Source organism: Phalacrocorax carbo, chromosome 3 (genome assembly GCF_963921805.1).
Source record: "Phalacrocorax carbo chromosome 3, bPhaCar2.1, whole genome shotgun sequence".
NCBI classification, from domain to species: Eukaryota; Metazoa; Chordata; class Aves; order Suliformes; family Phalacrocoracidae; genus Phalacrocorax; species Phalacrocorax carbo.
This window is the reverse complement of record NC_087515.1, coordinates 89,037,026-89,060,768: the sequence shown is the minus strand read 5'-3', so window position 1 is coordinate 89,060,768 and position 23,743 is coordinate 89,037,026. Positions and strand designations below refer to the sequence as shown.

Below are 23,743 nucleotides of genomic sequence, written 5' to 3'. Positions count from 1 at the left end.
TGTAGGCAAGAGGGCCTCTCTGCCAGCAAGGAAGAAGGAGTTGTAGAAGATAAAGGAAATCTCCTCCAGTTCTGGTGAAAGCAAGGAAGGAGAATAAGTAGATATGGAATACCAGCCCCCCTGAGAAATGTCAGATAAGAGGAAAAGAAGAAGTAGTGCCTAATTTGTTCTGCTCAGTGGTGATATATGCATGTGAGCACCAGCCTAGGAATTGTGGGGGAACTCTAATGAATCTCTCCGAGTTGCGTCTATGGTGCTGATTACTGCTGTTCCCACAGAAGCCACTTGTATTTGTGATTTGGAGATGTTTTCATCAGGCAATGAAGTATTAGTCGCTATTTAAAAAATGTGCCACATAATTGCAGAAGGTAGCATGTTCCTGTTCCAATTAGAAATGAATAACTGTAATACCTGAAGGAGCCTTGTGTAGCATCTGAAGGTAAATACCACTCTTTGTAAAGGAATCTACTCATAGAAAAATGCATAATAGGCTTGTGAATGGTAAGGTTTAGATGTAAACTACTGAAGTAAAAGAATCACTATCCCACAGAGAAAACTAAGCAGAGTTTGAGATGTTTTTTCTAAAAAGATGCAAAATATATTGCTAGCAAATCATGCTCTCCTTTATTGCTTGTATGTCAATATGGCAAGCAGAACACTTTCTACTTGAGAAAAGTTTGTCCTCAGCTCTTGTTAAATTCACAAAAACATTTAGACATGGCAATGCTTCATCTTCAACCAAAGCCTGTCTTCACACAGTAACCATGCTTGCAGCCATTCTCCAACACTGAGGTCAACTAGCATGAACGGCCCATGTTGACTCTTAAAACTCCTACACAGCATGGCTCTTGCTGTTTAGTGGGATGGGGACTGTTCCCAGTAAACATCTAAATCAGCTCATTGCAAACTCTGAGGTGTGCCCTAGCTGTTACGTTATGCAGGGGAAATGTAAGAGCCTCTATTCAACATGTACACAGTCTTTTGGCATGTGCAGAGCAGATGGGCAGATTCTGATGAACTACATGTTGAAGGTGGTTGCTGAAAGTGGTGGTGCAGTGACTAAACCTATGCTTTTGTAAATTCAGCCCTTAACATTTGACTCCCACCCTAGAATTAGTAGCATCTAATCAGCTGGAACCTATGCTGTGGCAATATGTCAGGTACCTACAGTGTGTCCATGAACCAGCAAATGAACTTTCAATCAACTGAAAAATCTGACTGATTTGTGAATGGAACTACATCTGGACCCTCAGTGAAAAACGCTACCAATTCTGCAGCTTCAGTTTGTTCCTGTATTTGGTGAGGTGTTGATAGGCCTACAAGGGCCAAGTTCAGGGCTTTGATTAAGCAAATGCAACTCTACTCTCTTGACAGAACTACACTTGCCCTTGGTCTGATTCTGACCCAAGATCTTTGTACACCATGTTTATGTTGCTTTCTTCACATGATTGTACTATGCTGAAAGATCTTTGAACAAACTTGTTTTATAAAAGGGAATGGAAATATATATGGGGTACAACTGCAGGCTTGCAAACAACAGAAATACCTGAAAAACCCTCTGTTCTGCTATTGATCCAAAGGAGTGCTGGAAACATTACTATGGCAACAATTCTTATCCAATGGAAGAAGCATGCCATTATCTGTGCATAGGAACAAAAAAGAGGAGGCGTTTTTCAGAACTGTTGCCCACCTCCCCTTGACCTCTACAGATGTGCTGACCTTCTAGTATGAGCTCCTAGTGCAGGAGCTTTCAATGAGGTATGACTTACAGAATTATTTATTGGCGCATGCACAGAGAATAAAGAAATTCTATTGACCAACAGAGTCCTGTCACAGAAAACAGCACTGCACGGAACTCCTGTTACCTAGGAGTATCAAACATCTTCCTTACCTTGTTAACAGCCTGGGATATCGGTTTGAATAAAAGAGACAAGGCCGTTCTGGCTCACTCTGAACGTTTTCTAGGCCATTTGGCTGCACACCACTTGAACCTTTTGCAAGTACAGTTATTAACTCAGAAAACTACTGAGCATCTAATCTGGCCGTGTTCTTACTGAGAACGAGTTCAGGCTAAAGTACAAATCTGTTGGCATCGTGGTAACAGTTTTATTTGGTCTATTAATTAGTGGCTAGACTAATAAAGTCAGCAAGAAACCATTTTGCATTATATGGCTAAATTGAAAGTCCACATCCCATATAGCCTGAAGGCAGAATCAAGAGCTAATCATATTCCAGGTGTTTGCAATACTTAAGAAGCTCTGTCTGCTGCTCCCAGCTGCACCTCTCATCCCCAGCTTCGCATTTGGGTAATTTTAAGGAGTACTGTGACTCTGCCTACCGTTTGTAACCCTGAGGAGGGGAGTGATACTGGCTACAAGTCCAGGCAGACTGTTCTTCCTGTAAAGGGCTGAGGAAAACGATTGTCTGGGAGATGGCGCCAAGCGAAGGAAGAGAAGGAGCAGCCTGGAAGAAAGCTTCCAAATACACACTCCCAACTGCAGAAACACTTTATAGCTGTCCTGAGGCTGGGGAGAAGAACAAGCAGCTGCAAGCTCTTTCCAAGCTGTTTGTTTGCCAGTCTTCTCTCTGGGCAGCCTGTGGTACAGCCAGCTGTGAGAGCAACCCAAGTAGGTGGAACAGATCTGCCCACTAGGGAGCTCGCTACTGCTCCACAGAGCCACTTAACAGCACAAGCCAAGTGGATATTGCTCATTGCCATTAGTATTGTTATGACCCTTTTTTTTAAAATAGAAAAATAAGAAGGGTCAGAAAAAAAATGAGAGAGAACCTGGGCAGAAGGCAGAGACCGAGACTAATACCAAGTACGTGAAGCACAAGGAAGGAGTGGAAAGGACATCCCTACTACCTAACAATGTTGCAAAAACACACAAAATGCCATTCAGGCTTTTACTAGGTCCCAGCCTAAAAAGCTAAGTTCCTGCTTATTCTGTAGAGGTGGTAAAGATCTATTTCTTCTAGAGAAGTATGTAGCCCTGCTGTCCCTGGAAATTATTCATCTTTCCTTCACGGAAAATGTCTCCTGCATCCCATCACAAGTGGCCATAGTAGCACAGAATATATGTGCATCTGTGTGTATATATAAGTATATATTACATGTGCATACACACAGATAGGCAAGTGTGTTGAAAATGTCTCGCTGAAAGAAAAACTAGAATACACATGTGGATTTAACCTATTTGGTCAATCTTTTTCCCTTCCCTAGAGACAGCTGGTTTTATTCAATATTGACTTTTTCTCTAGTTCTAGATGACTTTGGGTCCTGAACATATAGAAATAGGAGCTGTTATCAAGGATATAATTATTATTTTGACAACACCAACTTTGACAGCTTCATGAACTTTATTGAATAAATGATGGTTCATCACCCATCAATCAGATAGTATTTTCCCACTTCTCCAGCTTTCTCTGCCTTCAACATCTGAGAGCCTTCCAAGTATTTTATAAAAGTAATAATCTCTCTTCTAGCCTTTAGGGAAGTAGCTTGATCAGTTCTAGGAATTTTCTTCCATATTTGCTGTTGCACATGCGAGAGGGGTGTCCTGGGAAGAAATTATTAAGGAAAGGCTAAGTCAAAGAGATAACTTGCACAGGTAGTCTCAAATGTAGGGAAAGCTAATTTCCCACTCCCATGAAAGCGAATTTCACACAGTCCAGGTCCAGCTACGCACTCACAAGCAACCCCCTGTTGGCTGCATTTCTTTATTCTGGGGAGATGCAATTGCTGAGGGAAGTTATGCTCACCGAGGAGGAAGTCCTCACCCAGATTGCTTGGGACATCTGCAGAGGCTTTCTGAACATCAAAGCAGTGACTACAACATGGATTCTGTGTAAAATGTGGTAGCATCACTTGCAAACGCTGATTTTGGGTGGTGGGGATGCCGAACAAAAGCGGGCTTTTATATTCTCTGCCTGTTGGCCCAGTGTCCCACCCACTGTTTGGTGCTTGGGTGGTTCCAACAATGAAAGTGTTGCCCAACGTGCCCATCGTGCACGACTGCCAGTTTCCTGCTCTGAGGGCAGGTGCATTTCTTCGGTTCGTGCAGCCCCCCTTTTGCACAGGACTCTGGCATACGAGGCGGGTTGAAAGGTACTGTGGAAACCCTCGGAGAATATTTTAAGGAACGAGAGTCGGCCACAAAGATTTGAACCTAAATCTGCCTTTTCTGAACTTTGGAGAGGCAAAAGCTGTAGCCGGGGCCGGGCCCCTTGTGACGCGGCCGCGGTCGCCGTTGCCCGGCGGCGCGGAGGGCTGCGAGGAGCGCGGCGCCATGGCGGGGCGGCCGGGCGGCGCGGCGGGCTGTGAGGAGCGTGGAGCCATGGCGGGGCGGCTGGCCCCGCTCCTGCCTCTGCTCCTGGCCTCGCTGGCGGCGGGCTCCCTGGAGGGCAGCAGCGCGGAGGCGGCGGGGCCGCGGGGCTGGCGCGGTGAGGCGGCCCCGGGCGGTGCGGGAGCCCTTGGCGGGCGGGGGTCGCCCCTCGCCCCCGCCACGTCCGGCCCGAGCCGCGCCCTGTGGCGCCGGGGCCCATCCCCGGGAGGCGCGGGTCTCCTCTCAGCCCGGCCGGCCGCCTCCTCGGCTCCCCTTACCGGCCTCTCCCTCAGATGCCGGTGATTCCCGCTCCCGCCGCGGGGAGTTTCCCCCTCCCCGCCCGGCTTCCCCCTCTGGCGGCAGGGGCGGCGCGGCCGGGCTGTCGGGAGACCAGGTTTCGTGGGGAAGAGCAGGTTATTTGCGGGGCTGCTCGGAGTCGTGCTTTCTGAGCAAGGCTTAATCACCGGCAGGATGTAACGATCTCTCCTCGGTGTCATATGCAGGCAGTGGGAAGGTGTCGAGAAGTGTATTCAGCGCTTCATTAAGCCATGCGGCATCGCAGGGGCCCTCCTGAAGGGAGAGGCTGGGGAGACGGGGAAAGCTCCTCTCGTAGCCAAAAGTGTGGGCTACGGAGAGTCGGAGACGTGCAAACCCTCTCTAAGTGCAAACCTTCTACGTCAGTCGTGGAGCAACAACCGCACAGGTTCAGAGCTTGTGTGTTGTCAAGTGCGAAGTCAATTGGGCACGGAAAGGTTTCTGTTCTGGGGAACCTGCGTCCCCTTAGCTGCCTTTGTGGTATGACTTTGGGGATGGAGCAATGCTGCTCCCCTTCCCCTCTGCGCTTTGGGTTTCAGGCCCCATGAGTACTAAAGCCCTGATACTTGGCAAGAATGAGATATCCAGCTCAGGAGTCAGCGAGTTCCCCTAGGGTTCATGACCGTGACTCTGGCTGCTCTCTACTGACATTTTTAGTATGGGCTTTTTTAAGCGTTCATCAAAAATATTCTGCATGTATGCTGTGATGTGCCTTGTAATTAAAGTGGTGCATAATGGCAAAGAATTCTGTTCTACATAGGGTTTACAAGGCTTCCAAATGTAGAGAGGGATACAGACCGTCTTTGCTGTGTTGGTACTAATTGCAGCCCCCTGACAGGAATGTAAATGCAGTTCCTTACCACGTTCTTATCTCAGCATGTGTGGGATTTACATATATAACTCGTATTAATGCTAATGGAAGCTATATACATAATTCTCTTTGCATAGGCCTGACATTATATTTTTATCTGTACCTGATGCAACTGGAACCGGCCGTCTTACGTAAGTGGAAAGATCTCTCGTTTCTTACCGGAAGCTTTCTTAGCATTTCGTTTCATTTAGAATGTAGGGAGGAAATGCAAGTAAAGGAAGCAACACAAAACTTTGTATTGTGATATTGGCATGGAAGGTTCATAACATTCATATAAGAAGTGTTGTGTTATCCAGAGGATTATCAGTGAACCTGATCCTGTTTCCCTTAAAGTTTCTTTTTTTATTATTATTTTTTTATTTCATTATCTCAGAAATCAGGATTGGTGATTCCCGATTAACTCTTTAATTTAGAACCAATCAGCTTTAAATGTTGAGATGTGTTTAAAGGTTTATTTGAAGTATTACTACTTAGAAAATACAGTATCTTTTTTATTTAGAGCTATAGTCAGTTCATCATTAAGAATCTCTGACAGAAGAGTCATGTTGCACATTGTGGCTCTCCTGAAACCAGAAGCATCCTGAAAGGGTGTCATGGTTGGTATCTTCACTTATAATTAGGAGAAGTTTGCTTTTACTGGTTAGCAAAGTCCCTCAACCTTCTCTTAGTAATACCTGAAGTTTTGCATCTCTTCTTGTTTCTAAAGCTTTTTCTTTTCTTTTTTTTTTTTTTAAATTGTGCCTGGATGGGAAATGGCAGCTTCTCCTTTCAGATATGGTGATGGCCTGCTGTGGCTACACTGAGTTTGTCACCTCAAAACTGGATTACAGTAATGCCTACTTTCAGGTGCTTACCGTAAGCTGGAGATATGGTGATATGAATTGTCAGAAATCTATTGAGCTGAGAATTTACATGATCTGAGGCTGTCCTAGCCCTCTCTCCCATTCATTGTTACATGTTTATGTTTATTCTGCGCACACGAACAAGTGCAATTCACATTGTACCCAGCTGAAAACAGGCATTTTTAAACAGGACTGTATTTAGACTGTAGGCAGGATCCTTGAATACTCCTCCTCCTCCTCTCTGCTGTGCTGTGGTAGTTGTTAGGCAAGACTGTTGAATGACTGCCCCATTAATTTAAAAGAAACTAAGGGAAACATGATAGGATGTCCATGGTGGAGACCATCTTCTAAAGAAGTTGTTATTTTTTAAGGCTCAATAGAGATAGAGTCTGAGGATACCCGAGCTGTTTTAAAGGTTGTCTCTGTTTTCATAGGATTTGAGTCTTTTTTTTTTTTTCCTTATGTGTTGGCTGAGGTTGGATGTTTTATCATTCAGCTGGATAGTTAAGTTATTGTTTAAGGATTGCTGTGCATACGCTAGAAGACTCTTCTGATGAGCACAGTTTATATGCTGAAGTAAATGTCAAAACCATAGAGACAGAGATAACAGAAGAATAAGATTCTGATGCCTCATTTATAATGTTGGGAGAAGAGTTCAGTATCAGTGTATCGTGGAGAATGCATCATGCTACTGCAGTGTAAATCCTTTACAGTGGAGGAATAAAGGTTTTATATTTGTATATCTTTGACTGCAAGAGAAATGGATCTGTTCCTTTCAACCTGAGAAATTTAAAGTTTTGGATAGGATGTGAAATATGTAAATGTTACTCAGAGATTTAGTAGCAAGAAGTGATATATAAACTTGCATTGCTGCACAGAAATAACATTTTGTAAACATAAATCTTGAATATCAAAAACTGAGAGACAGTGAAAGCAAACTTTACATTGGTAAGTATTTGTTAAAAAAAAAAATAATCTGAGTAGGCGGGACTGGCAGTGTAGACTTGTAAAAACAGTCATAGTGACTTTCTCTTTGCATTTGGAAGAATTCAAAAGACCTATTGCTTGTTTAATGAATAATTTCCAAAGGAGCTTCACTAACTGAGTTTCTCTGTGGAACAGTTACTATGTCTCAGTATCTTATAAACAAACATTCAAATTGCATGCTATTAGGAATAAAATATATAATCCAGATTTGAATCCCAGATGGAGATGAGAACCTTTTGCTTTTGTACATTCTGTGAAACCCATTCTGTAACCTCAACATACTATTAAAAAATGGAAGGAACCCAATCACAGTGATTAAAACACCAGTACCTAATTAAAATACTGTACCTGGTTGACTCATCTTTGTGCTGGCTGTCTAAACCTGACCTTGAAGTGTGATGGGGAAAAAAATCATGTGGGAAGGCATATGTTAGCCAGAAAGAACAAGGAAATGAGTTAACTGAATATTGTTTAATGAAAATTTTTCTTCACTCTTTTCAGGGAAGACCTATAATTTGCATAGAACCTAGACACTGCACTTCCCAGGATGTTCAGGGGGCTTATTTAACATCATAAGCTGGTTTAGGGGAAAAATACATTTTTTCCTTTTAAGGATTCATCTTAAGTTTAAACATGAATGCCATTCACACTGGATTTTATGACAATTTTTTCATAAATGTCTTGTTTTTCTTGTTTAGTTTGTGAAAGCAAAAATGTTGGCAAATTTCACGTTTCAAGTAAGAAGTAGTAAAGGTTTCTGGGAGTGAGTTTCCTGTTAATTGGATATTTCCACCCCTGTTATTATATTAGAGATGTAACTTTAGACATTGTGTTCAGGTCTGAGTGCCAGTGTGTCCACGGAAGTAGAATTTGGAGTATGCACAGTTACATGTGGTAAGTAGCAAAGCAGATGAATAAAACATATTGTCATTTGTTTTTGAAAATAAAAAAGTGCTAACTGTAGCAATTTAGCAGTTGTAATTTGCTTGCCCTCGTTCACCTCTCATTGATTTCAATTGCCAATAACTATAATTAACAAAAACAATCAGGCTGATTGTCATTAGGAGTTTAGGTCAGATCTGTTGTTTTATTAATTGCACAGCCTGCGAGCTCCTATTTTAAACCAGTTCCCTATGTTTATTGGCACACGAGCTGCCTTCCCCAAAGTAACAATTTTCACTATTTGTGAACATCTGTGAGATGTTCAGAAGATGAAAGATCTTCTGATGCTTCTCACAGATGTCTTCCCACATACAATATTGCCAAAAAATTGCTTGCCTGCAGTAGCCTGCTCTGTATTCCACATTTATACAATTTATAAATTGTGCAATGGAGAGGAGAGGTATCATTCTGGAGTAGGGAGAGAGGAAAAAAGAGATGAGCCTTAAGTAGACATCTCTGCATTTGGGGTGATGATAGAAACTGCTGTGAGGTGGTAATTATATTGCTTAGGTCGCAGTCTTGAAACAGAAATGATATTAATTTTTTTCTGAACAAATTCAGCTTCTCATAAGACCACAGAAAAAAGAAAGATGAGTTTTTGCCCCCACCAATCGTATGTTTTCTGAAGTATGCCTTTCTATTTTTTCCAGCCACTTTTTCATATTTCCAATGACAGAGTGCCCTTGATTCTGTCCTTAGGACATTATGGGTTTAGGAGATTTTTTTTTTTTGCTTCTACATACTTTAATATTTCTCTTTCTTTACTTCATAATTTCAAACCTGCTTATATGTTCCATATACCAATGCCATACATGTATCCCCATACTCTTAATAACCTCACTTGCTCTGATGCACATGTCTTTTGGACACTAAGAAAATGTCCCTTATGTCCCATCCCTCTAGCAGATGTCTCAATTGTACTGTATTTCCAGGGAATGTAACTACATTTGTCTCTGTTTTATCTTTGGCGCCTCAGAGTTAATGTTGTGGTGGGTTAACCTTGGCTGGACACCCAGTGCCCACCAAGCCACTCTATCACTCCCTACTCAGTGGGACGGGGAGAAAATAAGATTAAAACTCATGGGTCAAGATAAAGGGAGTTTAATCAAGAAAAGCAAAGGCCGTGCGCAGAAATATAGGAAACAAACACCAGTATTCTCTACTTCCCATCAGCAGGTGATGTCCAGCCACTTTCTGAGAAGTAGGGCCTCAGTATGCAATAGTGGTTGCTTCGGGAGACAAACACCTTAATAAAAATGAGGCCCCCCCCCCCCCCCCGCCTTTCTCCTAGCTTTTATTGCTGAGCACAATGTCATATGGCATGGAATATCCCTTTGGGTCAGCTGTCCCAGCTGTGTCCTCTTCCAGCCTCTTGCCCACCCTCCAGCCAACTGGCCTTTGGGGGGTGTGAAGAGACAACCTTGATGCTGTGGCAGCACTGCCCAGCAGCAGCCAAAACATCGGTGTGTTATCAACACCATTCCAGCTATAAGTACAAAGCACAGCACTATGAGGGCTGCTATGGGGAAAGGTAATTCCATCCCAGCCAGATCCAATGCAAATGTTTAACCCCTTTAATACTGAAAATTATATAGTCTTACTGAAGAATCAGGAAAGGGAAGGTCTAACAAAAAAGAAAAAGGCATCATCTCGTATCTGGAGTTCAGATCATGATTGTAGCCTTTGTTCTAGTCTAGGTTGTTCAATGCAGCAAAGCTGGAAGCTCTTTGTCTCCTTCACACTCCTCCTTATTCCCTATATTCATCTATCTGCTGTGGCTCAGATCCATTGCTCCTCTATTCATAGTCCATATTTACAGAGGCATTAAAGCATAATAAAGCATCTGTTAATGATGTCTTGTCATACCTGCCTCAGATTTTGCTTTAGTCTCTTTGTGGTCTAATTGTTTTGGCCACTCTTAACTCTAATAACTTCTCTCATAACTGCTGGTTTTGTATTGCTAAATATTCAGTTCCTTGTGGATCATCCCTCTTCACCCTCCTCCCTCCACCAGTCTATTAATTTACATTTCTGTGGGGTGAATTTCATTTGGGTAATTTACTTTACTGCATTGTGGCCAGTTTTCTGTTAGGTTAACTTGTTTGGCTTGTTGAAGTTAAGGACTTCATTTGTGTGAGCATCTCAATAGATTAATTTCATCAGCATTGGCAGTTACGAAGAGGAGGTGGGGAAAGGAAACATGGGTATGAAAGAAAAAGCTGACCAAAAGGAAGAGGCAGAGGACTATCAAAAGAACTTGCAGATCTAATTAAAAGAGCTTTTTTTCATCAATTCTTTTGAGTGTTCCCAAATTTTAGTATTCCCATAGGTAAGACACAGTGAGATTTTTCCTGGTGAATGTGACTACAGTTAGCCTAGCACTCAGGTTTTGTCAAGCCAGCCTTTTGGGTTTTCATAGGTTTCCTGTCTTTTTTGTTAGCTAAAAAAACCTACATGGCACTGAAGAAAGAGGAATGCTTTTAATAAAATTGTCAGTTCACTGCCATTTACACCTCTGTCTCTGCATCCATGGGATGAGACAGTCTCTGGGGTGGAGAACGATCCTCATTTTGTGTCATTTTCAGTAAGTAGTGTTGTCTCCCTCTGTCACTTGAAGTACTGTTTCATGAGTTACATGACATCTCTGAAACGTTCTGAAATCCATTCGTTTATATACTAAACATCTAAGGAAGGCAGATGCATCATAAATGCAATATTCAAACCAGTTTCCTACTTATTATTTTACTGCAAAGGGGGTTTAACTCTCCACTTTCCATGCCTATTAGTAAACAAAATGCTTCTGGAAAAATGGTAAAACCTTCAGTGTTTACTGGGCCTAAACATATTATTCCTGCCTCCCCCACAAGCTATGTCATTCCAATGAACTGTGTACACACTGTTTGGCAAAAACAATTATAGCACTTGTTTTGAATTTGTTCGTAATTGTTAAAAAGAGGATGTTCCCATTGAAATCCTGATAGTGAGAGTGAACATTTTTTTTTTGCTTCTTTGAACGTTGTGTGGAAATTTTCCTTAACTTCACACATTTGTGATAGGTTGTCTCCTGTTTTATGTCTTCAGTAGGACCCTCAATGTTGCAGGTGGAGTCCTGGTGTTCAACACTTGATTTCACCTGTTTCTCATGAGAAGCCCTATGTTACTGACCACCAGCCTCCGTGCTCTGAGAGGCTTCATTTTGGAGGCTGTTTGTGGTATTCCTGTATTGCTTGTTGTTGGTCGCTCTTAGGTAACTTCAGACTCCCCAATCCCAGTGCCAGGAGGTTTTTAGTGCCTTCATTTTCTGTTGACCTTGGTGGGAGTTGAAGACAGTCAGTCACAAGACTGGAGGCAGACTGAGTTGGCAGTCTGTACATCTGTGCCATCTGATTTGAGCATTTAAAGGCCCATCGCCTGCATGCATTGATATTTAAAGTGAATTAACTGTTTTGCAGAACATATATTAGTTTCATTTTAAATTCTTTTTCTGTAAGAAAAGTTTTGAATTAATTTGGAATTCTTTTTCTGACACATGATGATTCTAAGAATCTGGCTCCTTTGGTGCAGAGTCTGACAGAAGTAGATGTTGTCTTGAAATCTTAGATACCAACACAGGATAGCTGTAGCAGGCACTCTGAGAAGATCTGTTTTGCCTGGTATTTGGTAGATATGTGATATTGACATCCAGGATAAAGACAGAGAAAGCAAAAACAGAGTTTGAAGGAAATTAAGAAATGCAGAGTGAAAGATTTTTTTTTCCCTCCTCAAAGGGATTGGCATTCGAGAAGTTCTGTTAACCAGTGGATGCCCTGGGACTGAAGCAAAATGTGTTGTCCGTGTGGAGGAATGCCGGGGGCCAGTAGACTGTGGATGTAAGTGGAACACTGTGATACAGTAATTTAGAGCTAATAAGTTGATTCAAAGGAAGCATCCTTATTTGCTCTTAGTGAGGTGGAAGTAGAGTGCAGTGATTGCATTCCACCCTCCAATTACCCTGTTAAGCAATCTAGTAATGTTTCAGATCTCATTTCTGTACCGGTGGGTGCTTGATTTCAAGTCCCTGTAAAATACCATTTTTCTGCTATGTGCTTTGTTCCAGACATTAGACCAAGCAAAAAAGTATTTGAAGTAATTTTAAGGGAAAGGATAATTTCCAAGTAACATTCTGTGGTTTGAAAAATTATGAACTTTATGATCTATACAGAGGTGTTTCATATAGTTGATGATGTACCTATTAAAAATTCCTCCTATAGGGGGAATACCAATTTCTGAGGGCCTCACCTGCGTGAAGATGCCTTGTATCTATATACCTCCTGAAAATCGATTTAAATATGTTTGGAGGATGTTCATTCCAAACAAGGTGAGTAATTGAACCCCACTTTGTGCATAAAAATTGCATACCGCATGTATTTACCACATGCTCTATCTGAATTGTACAGATTTCTGGGCAGATTATTTCCTTTGCTGTCATACTGCAAATAAGCCCCAATTTCTCACTGGCAAGTTGGTATACAAGGACTTGCATGGCTTTGCTCCTTTTTATGCAGCTTAAATTTCCTGTTTATGTGAAGGAAACAATAATTTTAGAGAGTAATGTTTACTGTTATTTCAGAAAAATGGGGCATAGTGGCTTGTGAGTGCATGCATGTCAGCAAGTCACAGCCACTTTGCCCTTCCCAGTTGTTCAAGTAGGAGGTGCTGAAGATATGGGAGGAACTGTCCCAGGGGCCAAGAGGTCCTGGCGGGTTGAACACTGTTGGAGTAGAATAAGCACTTTTCTGTGTGTCTGATAGAATGCAGCTCGTCTTTGCAGATCTGTTTGAAAAAAAATACAACCCCCTTTTTTTTTCTTTTCTTTTCTATGTGGGTAGACAGCACACATTCTTCCCAATGATGCAGCTATTATGGAAGTTTGCAGAGATACCCATTCGGTTACTTTCCAGTGTGAGACTCAAGAAAACGGAAATAAAATTGCCTCTGTAAAATACATGGTCTACGCAACAACTGGTGAGCTCACAGAGACACTTACAGTCTTCTAGTGATATGGCCTTGTGTTTTTTATGTAGTACTCAATCTTCGTAAGATTGCACGTCACCAGTAGTATATAGGCAGGAGCTTGTGTGCTGTGGTAATGACTGTCATGAAATGCAGGCCAATAAAAAATACATATAAAAGGAAATGACAGAATGAGAATGAAGAGGTAGGAATTGTATTGTGGTAGGAATGAGTATTTTCTTTATCCTTTATAAAAATTCAAGCTAAAATAAGGAGGATTTCCTATTACCTGCTTATCTTTTACTGCACCCAGGCTGGTTAACACAGACTTATTTTTGCCTCCCTAAGCCAGGTAGCACCATCAGTATGGGTTCTGCAGTTAAGTCTCCTTTCCACTTCAATACTGAAGCAGGAAAACAACCTTTTGAGGTTTTTCTTTTAGCAGCCATCTGGAACTTGCTTATACATGATGGATTTAGCAAAGTTGAACATTAAAAAGAGTACATCATAAAACAGGTTCCCCAGTACCGTCTTTCTCACCTCCTCTGCTAATGGGATTTTTGCTGACTTCATCAGGAAAGGTAGACAGTGTGCTGATTTTCTCAAACCATGAGAACAGCTGTGCAGAAACTCCATCTTTCCTAATCAGGGAAAGGGTGAAAAAGTGCCTTGCTCATCAAAAGTTAAAGTTTCTCCTGAAATAATGTAGATTCAGGTTTTATGCAAAATTATGGCAGACTAGAAGAAAATAAATCCTTGGAAATTCCCCTTCCCATGTTTCTCCCCTCTGTGTTGTTTATCTAGGTAAAACTGGCCTAGGAATCCTGCTTTTTTTCTTCTTTCTTCAGTAAGGTAGGCTATTTCCTCTGTCTCTGTAGAGGTCCTTTCTGCCATTGTACAATAACATGGAATTTGTTTATTCATTTTCTAAATCCATCTGGCAGTCACAAAACACCCAAAGCTTTCTCCCCCCACCCCCTTCTCCCACTATTCAGTCTCTACAGTCCTTTTTGTACAGAGGAAGCTTCCTTTCTGAGACCTGAATTAGCAGAGCACATCATCTGTTTTAGGCTTAAGCATGCAAATGGTCCCATTGACTTGAGTCGGTGAGTCATCAACAGGACGACTCACACACTTGTGCTTAAACTGTGACTGAGTAGTCTTGGTGAAAAGTGGTCAGATGAAACCCGCCCAACAGACGTACCCACTGAGAGCTTCTTACAAGGACTGAGATTTATTGGTTCAGAAAATATTTACGACTACACAGAAATCTGAGGAAGACAAGCTCTAAGGTTTATTAAGTAGCTTAAAAGGAATGGGTTGTTCTACTTAGTGCCAGATCAATGTCCTTTGGCTTGGTACAGAGGTGTGTAGATGCCCAAAGGAGTTTCTGGGCTTTGCTTCCCAAGGAGTGACACTGTGTGGACTTTAGAAATGATTGACTGTTAATTAGGCTTATGGAAGAAGCTACCAGCCGAAGTTTTGACTGAGAATGTTCCGGGATTTTCATCATACAGGTCTAGGTTTGCTCTCTAGGGATAGTCAGAAGTCTTGCCATTTACATGGCATTTACTTTTCCAACAGGATCAGGAGGAAAAGTGAATGATCCGTCTGACAGCATCAATGGACGCAGAAAGACTCCTTGTGTTTGGATGTAGGTTTTCGTAGCTGCTGTCTTGTATTTTGCAGAGTTGCTCTGTTCCCTGAAAGCGTGTCTTGCTGGGTTGTTCAGACTTGGGAAAGGGGTAACATTTCTGCCCATGGTACAATGCTGCCTTTCCCAGTTACTCATTAAAAGACTTTTTGAAATGTGGGTTGGGGAATTTGAGACTGAAGTTTATCATCCCTGTCAAGCAAGATGGCTTCCTTACCTACTCCAGAAAACCTAAGTCTTTCTGTTGAGTGGACGCCTTTTTTTTTTTTGCCATTTATCTATCTGGTCTCCAAGCTGAAACACAGGAAGAGAAAAGCACAAAACTGCTATCAGAAATAGGACAACAATAACAAAATCTCCTTTTTCAGGTAATCTACAGGACTGAACTGGATTTTCTTTGAGTATCCAAAACTGGCCACAGGAATTTCTATCCATGTGTGTTGGGTGAGCAAGGCAGGCCGAGGCTGGCTGGCTACCAACCCCACCAGGCAGGATGGTTGGAGCCAGCTGGAACCAGCTGTGTCTGGCCCGGGGCAGCCCTCGCCTCTCCTCATGGAGGCCACCCCGAGGTCAGTTTTTAGTCAGGGAAAGAGCAGGTCCTCTCCTCCTGAATTACTTTTTTTTTTTTTTAATTCCAACTGAGGTGATTCTGACCATCTCACTCAAGTCAATAGGCTTGTCTATTTCGTCTTTCTGATCACCTAGGTGATTCTTTTCGCTATTCCGCAGAGATACATTTCTTTATGACTGAGCTACAGGGCAGGACAGGGGAAGTGGAAATATGTTTCCTCCATGGCTGGCCTTTTTCTTGGCACTTCCCTAGAGAGAGAGCCTTGAAGTTGTCAACAGAGCTAAAATTTATCAATGCAGCTGGTAAGGGGCAAATGCGTTTGCTTTAGTCCCATTCTTCCTCCTCTTTCCAGCGCTCTAATGTTTTATCCATTTGAACAGCAGTGGCCAGACTCAGCAACATTATCTGCAAACCTGGCCCTAAAGCCACCACTTGAAAATACATAGCGTGACACTTTCTGCTTCAGATTTGGAGGCGTTTGAGGTGGGAGGAAGGGAAGAAGTGTTGCAAAAGGGCAGGTAAAACCTCACAGGAATATGTGTGTATTTGCCATGTGGCGAAACATCATGAGTTCATTTTAAGTCTGTGCACAGAGAACTTCCATGTGTCCTTTACCAGTGATCACTGTGCTTTTCAGTGATCTTTTGATGAGCAGTTGCAATGACCTTTTTGCATAAGTGAGTGGTCTTTAGTAATTTGGCTCTTCCTTTTGTTTTCAGAACTGTTCAGACCCTCGGATCCTCTTTGTCTTTTATAGCAAGAGAAACTGAACAGGGAAAAAAAGTATTTTATCTTCATCAAAAATTATTGGGATCTCTGCAAGGGAAATCCCGTCTTTTAATAACTGATGTTTCTACACGTCCTTCTTACTAAATCACTACCCTGAAACACTGGAGGATGTTTTTTCACAGTCCTGCCCATTGTGTTGTTTGGTGGTTTGTGCAGACTTTGGAGCTAGAAGGCGGTTTATTCATATTTACTAATAATAGTCCTGTGAGGAGGGAGAAGTCTGCCAGGGAGGAATGCGAGAGCAGAGAACGGTCCTCATTAGGATGCTAAGTGAAGGATGTCAGCCTACTGAGATCCCAGCTGTGCTCCGAGCATCAGGCTTCTCATGAGTGAGAGAGCGAGTTGGGGTGTGTGTCTAGATGGCACTTCTGTGGAGAAGATGGAGGCAATAGTGTTTCTGTGTCTCAGAGGCCATTCTAGCCCCCATCTCTCTTCAGTTCATTTCCTGCTGATGACTTCAGTGCGAGAGCTTCATTGAGAGAAAGAAGTCACATCTCTGTAACCAGCTACTGTACAAACATGTAATCAGCATGGCCATGCTGTCCTTGCATTTGCACAGAAATGAAATGGGGAATCCCCATACCCAAGATTAACAGCCTTGATCTCCTCTGTGTGTATGCAGTTCTACTCTTCCGTTAGCATATACCCATCCATTTTTAATACATAGAAAAAGGCTTATAGATAATCTAGAAGGGAAACAAAAAAGCTATGCATCGCCATTATATTAAGGGGGAAAAAAACCACAAAAGCAGCCTGCAGAGGCAGAATCTCATGCCCATCTGCCAAACTGATACATACTTTCCGGATCTGAAAACTGGTGGAAAGAGCTCCTGTTGGCTGCTGGATGGTATGAACTATTGGTTGAGTGTGTGCTTGTAGATGGAGCACTGCTGTACAGGCAACATCATGGCCTAGGAGGAGCTCCAGCTCGAAGTAAAACACTGGGGAGGAGGAGGATGAAGAGGAACAGTGCTGCTGGCAGAAGTAGTGGGTTTCCTTTGGACAGAAATGGTGCTGAAAAAGCAGGTGTTCCACTTTCTTGATGTATATGATCTACAGTATTGTGAATCTCTCTCTTACTGAAGAAATGACTGAATAGAATGCAGAGATAGAATTTGTATTGCTGATATTTTCTGGAGGGAAAGTGGTTACAGATGCTTCTGAATGTGTTTGGAATTAAGCAAATTAAAGGAGAGAGGGCTCCATGAAGGCAGAGGACAGCCCAGAGATGCACCGCACTGTATAGAAATCAAAGCAGCTGTGTTAAACTGTGGTATACAATGCAAATATAGCTGCTGGGCCACACCACAGCAGAGAATGTGCTCTCTGTCTTAGGGCTATCCTGCTCTGGTGCTTGGTGTATGTGATGTATCTCTTTTGGCCCAAATAAGAAACTGGTAAATTTCTGAGGTCCTTGAGCGAGGTCCTTCATGGTGGCCCAGAATAAGTATATTGTTTTGATGGCAGAAAGAAGATAAAAAAGCTGTCAAGCTTCTTAGCAGCTGGTAATGGCCATGCAGATGACACGTCTGCTTTCCTTTAATCCAGCGTGTTGTCCCCCGCATTGGCATAGGAGATAGGATATGGGGTGGAGGGAGCGTACGGTGCTTGGACCATATTTGAGCCATTGGAAAGAATTCCATGAGCTATGGCCAGCACACTCTGGGGTTTCTGCCACAGGGCTGGCCTCAGATCAGCAAGCACTGGTGGAAGCTAAGAATTAAATCTGAGCACTCCCTCCTTCTGGCCTTGTTCTGACTTGCACAAATAAATGTATCTTCATAGCTTAGATTCAACAGTGCCTACAATGTAAGCACAGTATCTCACCCTTGCACGTCATCTGAGTGCATTTTTTACCTAAGATGAGTATAAATAGTCAACAGGTAAAGTGAGAATGCCAGGCTTTCGGTAGGGTTGGAGACAATCTGCTCAAAACTGTCAGATATGTTATCAATGTTGGTTTTATTTGTAGAACCCTAGAAAATTTCTAGTGGAGTGCACACAATTTTAGGATTTTTTTTTTTTACATTTTAATTATGGAATATATATGGTAGCACTTTTGTTTGTCATCCTTTATGGTGAAGTGGTCCACAGACCTGCAGTGGGCTGTACACTTTAAGTCGAAAGCCATTGAACTAGAGGTTGCATGTTTCAAAAAAGAATTGTCCTTCCTACTTCAACTAAGCGAAGTAGGGTTTTTTAAAAAGTTGATGTAAATACATCTTTGTAACTTCAACTGCAAGTGGAAGATGTTTTCAAGGTGTATTCTGGCTGTGGCAAAATTCTCACAGACTAATTGGAGGTGTTGCCTCGACTTCAGGAGTGCAGCCGGGGGCTTAAAAGTGCACCTGATGTAAACCAGTCTTTGCTCATTGTAAACCAGCTTATTGGGAAGCTGCTTTTCTGTCTGCTTCCTGCTTGCATTTTAGACATGTGTGTTTACTTGGAAGGCATCCCCTCTGTATTATCAGGTTGTCCCGTGGGCAGTTCTGGTCCTTGACTGCTGGAAGAATTTCTTGCCTAGGAAGAAAACTTGAGTCGGTCAGCTGTGGATAACGTGAAACTTGCTTTTCTCCTCAGCAGGTTTCTGTTACAGCCTGTAAACAGAGGTTTTCTCAGAGCTCTAAATTCACATCTTGCCAAGGGGAAAATATATTATGTTAATGAAACTGTAAAATCAAAGGTAATTTTCATTAACCTCCATGCCCCAGAACTGCATGTAATTCTAAAAAGACACACTGCAGTCAGTGAAGTGAATTAGTCTAAAAGCAGTTAGCTCTACATTGTATGGAAACACCAGTATTCAGACTTACTATGTATGGTATTCTTACCTGTCCTGTATCTTGCAGAAAGATCAGGAGAATCCTATAGATGAGCTGTGGTTTAAGAATATCAACATGAAAATTCTGTGATGCAGGAGAATGAAACTCAAGTGATGTGGTGGAAGAGTTGCTTAGATACTACAGTGATGACAGTGGCACTGGACCTTATATAGAAGTAGAAATGAAATAGAAATAGAAATGGTTTTCCTGCAGTGATGCTTCTACACAGAATTCCTACCAGTGTGAACATGAATTTTGCGTACCAGTCAGCAAAAACAGCACCTTATAGTTTTAGAAATTATATTGGGGAAAATGAAAGATAAATTAGGGTTGGCTTGTGTAAAATTGTCAAAGCTGGAGGGTTCTGGGAAGATGCCTGATGGTTCATTGATGTGGTTGAAAGTGCCTGAACAAATAAGGTCAATTAAATTTCAGAACAAGGTGACTGGGTTTGATTTCCAGGCATTTATTTAGCCAGTGTCAAAAAACAGATGAGGGAAGTTGGTTGACCATATTCAGCATTTTCCACTCTTCCTGGATTGTTTGTTAGAGTCCTCTCCTAACAGGTATGTCTGGTCTTAAAGAAACAGCCTAAGTAATGGCAGGGCCCTCAGTTTCCTTAGGCAAATGGCTGAACAGGCTGCAGCATTGCAAAAATGGATTTTTACTTGATATCCTTGCTACATTTTTTACTTCTCAGCTTCCCGCAGCTGCTCCTTGCTATGCGTTTCTGGGCCATGCAGAACAACTCTTTTCCATGCTCAGTGGTTATTTGCTTTAAATAAAGGCTTTGCAGACCTAGATAAAGACAGGGAACTGAAAAGCAGCACTTAAGTCCTTGAATCCGGTCTTTTGTTAGCATACTCTCTTTTGGCTTCATTATTATCATTATTACTGCAGCAATTACCATTGTCAGAATTCTTCTGTAGCCTGGTGGTACCTTGGTGCCTCAGCCCTGGGTGAGGGAGCACCTGGTACCAGTCACAGAACAAAGAAGTCAGCCTGCCTCGGGTGGCAGATAGCCTGTGGTAATTCTTCTCTCTTTATCATTCATGTATCTTACATGGATCTGTCATGAAACATTACATTAAAGCATTTCTTAAAGCAAAAATATTGTTATATTAGTCATTCTTTACATGTACCACCTACTTTTCCTTCTCTTTAATTTTTGCCTTGTCTTTAGGAACTGCAGTTCTTTGTGCTTCGTGGCTGTTAAATGACATGTGTCCCCACTTCACATGCCTTGATCTTCATTTCTTTGTGTCTTCTTTGGTTAGGTGTGCCTTCGCAAAGAAGGTGTAAAATATTACTGTTCTAACTTTTGCTGATATGGTAAAGGCCTGAAGGTTGTGAAAGATGTCAGATAGTAAATAATCAGGCGCTGCTCCTTTTCAGTCCTGTTCATGAGATTAAATGCCTAATTCATTTCAAAAATTGAACATAATAATGACCATGGATTTCTTTTCTTCAGAAATGGAAACAAAAAAATCAAGAATAGAAGGAGGGCAATCAAGGAGAACCATGACAGATGCCATTCTGGTCTTTTGCCTGGTAACTGGACTCATTGTGACTGTTGGTGTGATCTCTGCCATGGTCTTTATGATTCTTAACCGGTAGGTGGACAGCATACAATGTGATTTTTGTTTTATTTGATCAAAATACGGTATTACTGATTACTGATGACAAACATGACCTGGGGTGAACTATTTAAGTTTCTCTGCAGTTTAATATTTGTGTTGCCAGTAGAGAAAACAGGAGCAAGTTTCTGGAGATTGGAAAGAAGTATTTTGCAGAGCAATTACAGTGATTGTGGATGGGAAGGGAATGATTCAGAGCAATTTATATAAACCTACTTAAAGGTATGTTTTTATTTGATTCTTTTTTCCATTTCAGGGCTGTTGTAAAATCAATTTGGGAATCAAAATCTGGGCAAGACAACCAAGACAAGAAGCTGGCCAACAGAAGATCACTGTGTAACTTGGAATAAATAGCACCCACCTCCCCAGGATCTGCATCGGCCTTTCAAGGAACTGGAGTCTCTGCACCTGCAGCTACAGTGTTCTCACCATCTGCATTAGCCATAGTACAAGAAGTGGCAGAGCCCTCACTCAGAGAGGATGAAGTACAGAAGTCCTTCTAGGACTTGCGTAATGAACAGAACTAGAAAAAAAATTAGATTACATAGAAATATGATATAAAGAAGATTAAATATGTTTGAAATGCTGGTTTTAAGAAGTACTTTTTATGGTTAATTCACTGTCTTGGATTACTGAACTTCAAGTGAAATGGGTAAAAATACTTCTATTTTAAGGTGGACATCATTCCCCAGGTAGTTTAATAGTCTGAGCACCTCTGAACTGGAGAACCAAGGCCAGATTTTTGTGAGGATGGTGAAAATGCTATATTTACCACGTCTTAATTTTATGAAGATGTTAATCTAGACTAGATGAAACTAGGCATATAGTCTAGGCAGAGACCATTTTTTGTAAAGTGCTCCATATCTCCTTGATGATCTGCATGCACAGCACCTACTATGTAGTTACTATAACCCAGTTTCTTCTTGACACATGGAAGGATGTGTAATGGTAGGGAAGATCGTTAAAAGTTTCTTTGTAACATTCATTAAATTTTTACCTGCACATTTGCACACATAAGCAATTCTGCTATCAAGGGGACTGAAATATGTGAACAGAAGAGTAGCCCCACAGGGTCAGGCCAAGGATTCATCTGCCTCTGTAATCAAGTCAATGGACAAAAAAGGGACGTCTATGGAAGAGTACAATAACAAGGCAAGCCTGTATGATGTTTTCCACATGTATTCCTCTGGCTTCCAGGCATTTGCGGGTTTTCTAAACCAGATGCAATTTCTAAGCAGTTAGCCATTTTGAAGGGATTTCTTTTCCCTGGCATTGTTCAATGTCCCCTTGTACCCATGCAAGCTTCTGTCACATAAAGCATCCTATGGCAAAGGGATCCACAGCGCGACCACCTCTTCTGTCCAGCTTGAGCCCACTTCCTGCTAGCTTTATTTGTTGCACCTTACTTCTTGAAAGGCAGTGAGCTGTCAATCCACACTACCCTCTCCCTGAAAGGGACTGTCTTTTAGACCTCTAACATATCCCCTGGTTCTTTTCTTTCTGGACTGAAAAGTGCAAGATCACTTAGCAATTCTTCATCCTGAGACTGTACTGTACCTCTGACCATCCTTGCTGATCTTCTCTGACCCTCCTCCATTACATGACTAGCTTGTTTATGAAGGTACACTCTGTTTGTGTAAATAAAAATTGTTTGATGCAAGTAAAAAAACTGAGCTGATGACATGTTGAAAAATGGGCTGTGAACTGATTAAAATGTTTAATAGATTTTATGATTAAGATTTTCTCTTGAGTATAGCAGAAACTCTGAAAAGAGGCCAAATATTGAGCACTCCAGGGTAGAGAATGCTTCTGAGTAAAGAACATTGAGAAAAAATTGCAAAGAAATAGATGGGAGGTAGTAACTCATCCTCTCAAAGAATTCCTGTTCTCTTCAGATCTTCTGTTGCTGCAGATGTTCTAACTGCACCATCTGCATATCCTTAAAAAAGCATTATCATATTTTTCAGAGATACATCATTTTGTTTGCTGTTTAGTGAAAAGATCATTTACATTTTTGCAAATAAAACATCATATTCAAAAATGACGTGCACTTAATTCTATAAAAATATCTTTTTTAAAAAGGAAATGATATTTTTGGTAACACTATCATTAGCTATGTCATTTGATATCATTTGGTAGACAAACCTAAAAGTCTTGTGACATTAAGAAGAAAATGCACAGAGGAGGAAAAAGCAGACAGTAACAATTTTGCAGTTTGTGAAACCACCTTACATGTTCAAGGTGAGTTTTTGATCCCATGCAATCAAAGGCAGCGTATTGTGGTACGTCTGGGATTAGGTCTGGAACGCTGCTCTTAAAAATAGACCAAACCCAGTTGTTATTACTCAGGAAAGTGTTTACACTGAAAGTATGGTAAATATGAAGCCCTGCCATCAGCTCGGCGATTGACTTTTGAATTCTTGCTTTCATGTTGTAATTAGGGCGTAGCATAACTGAAAGAGAGAGGGAGGGAACTGGAATATTGTTTTCCATAATGATGCAAAGGTGGACTATTATACAACCATTTTGTATTTTAATAACTTTTGCAAAGAACCTCCAGTCTTATTTGAGCTGATATTGTGAGGGTTTTAAATTTCCACAGTCTGCTGGCAAATCTGGCAAAAAGTAATAGATACATAAGCAGGGTAGTTCAGAAAATGAAATTCAGAAACAGCTGGACTAATCCATACTGGTGAGCGTGGGGTCCTTAGGGTAGGTCAAGGAGGTTTTGTTCTTTGTTGGCTAATACTTTGTAAAATGTTATTATCTTCTGCTTTTTTTGCCCTTTTATAACTCCTTAAAGCTACCTACAAAATAGAAAAAAAAAAAGTTGCTAGAAAATTTGACACAAAAGCTGTAGCATAAAATACGGAAGAGTGCCTTGCTGCTCAATAGATCGGGTAAACAGGCTGTTCTGTTGTTGAAGCCGCAATCAGAAACTCCCAAGAAGTGAGGAAATTCCTGAAGTTAAGATTACTCTGTCCAAGCAGCCATGA

General features: G+C 41.6%; 1 protein-coding gene across 1 annotated transcript; it reads left to right on the top strand.

The window, feature by feature from the left end:
* Positions 1-5,592: 5,592 nt before the first annotated feature.
* On the top strand, positions 5,593-22,897 carry SPACA1 (sperm acrosome associated 1). Its single transcript, XM_064447655.1, has 7 exons — positions 5,593-5,642; positions 8,178-8,234; positions 12,050-12,151; positions 12,533-12,639; positions 13,151-13,286; positions 20,582-20,723; positions 21,004-22,897. Exons 1-7 carry the CDS (start codon positions 5,618-5,620, stop codon positions 21,095-21,097), a joined length of 663 nt encoding a protein of 220 aa, XP_064303725.1. The 5' UTR covers positions 5,593-5,617; the 3' UTR covers positions 21,098-22,897.
* Positions 22,898-23,743: the final 846 nt, after the last annotated feature.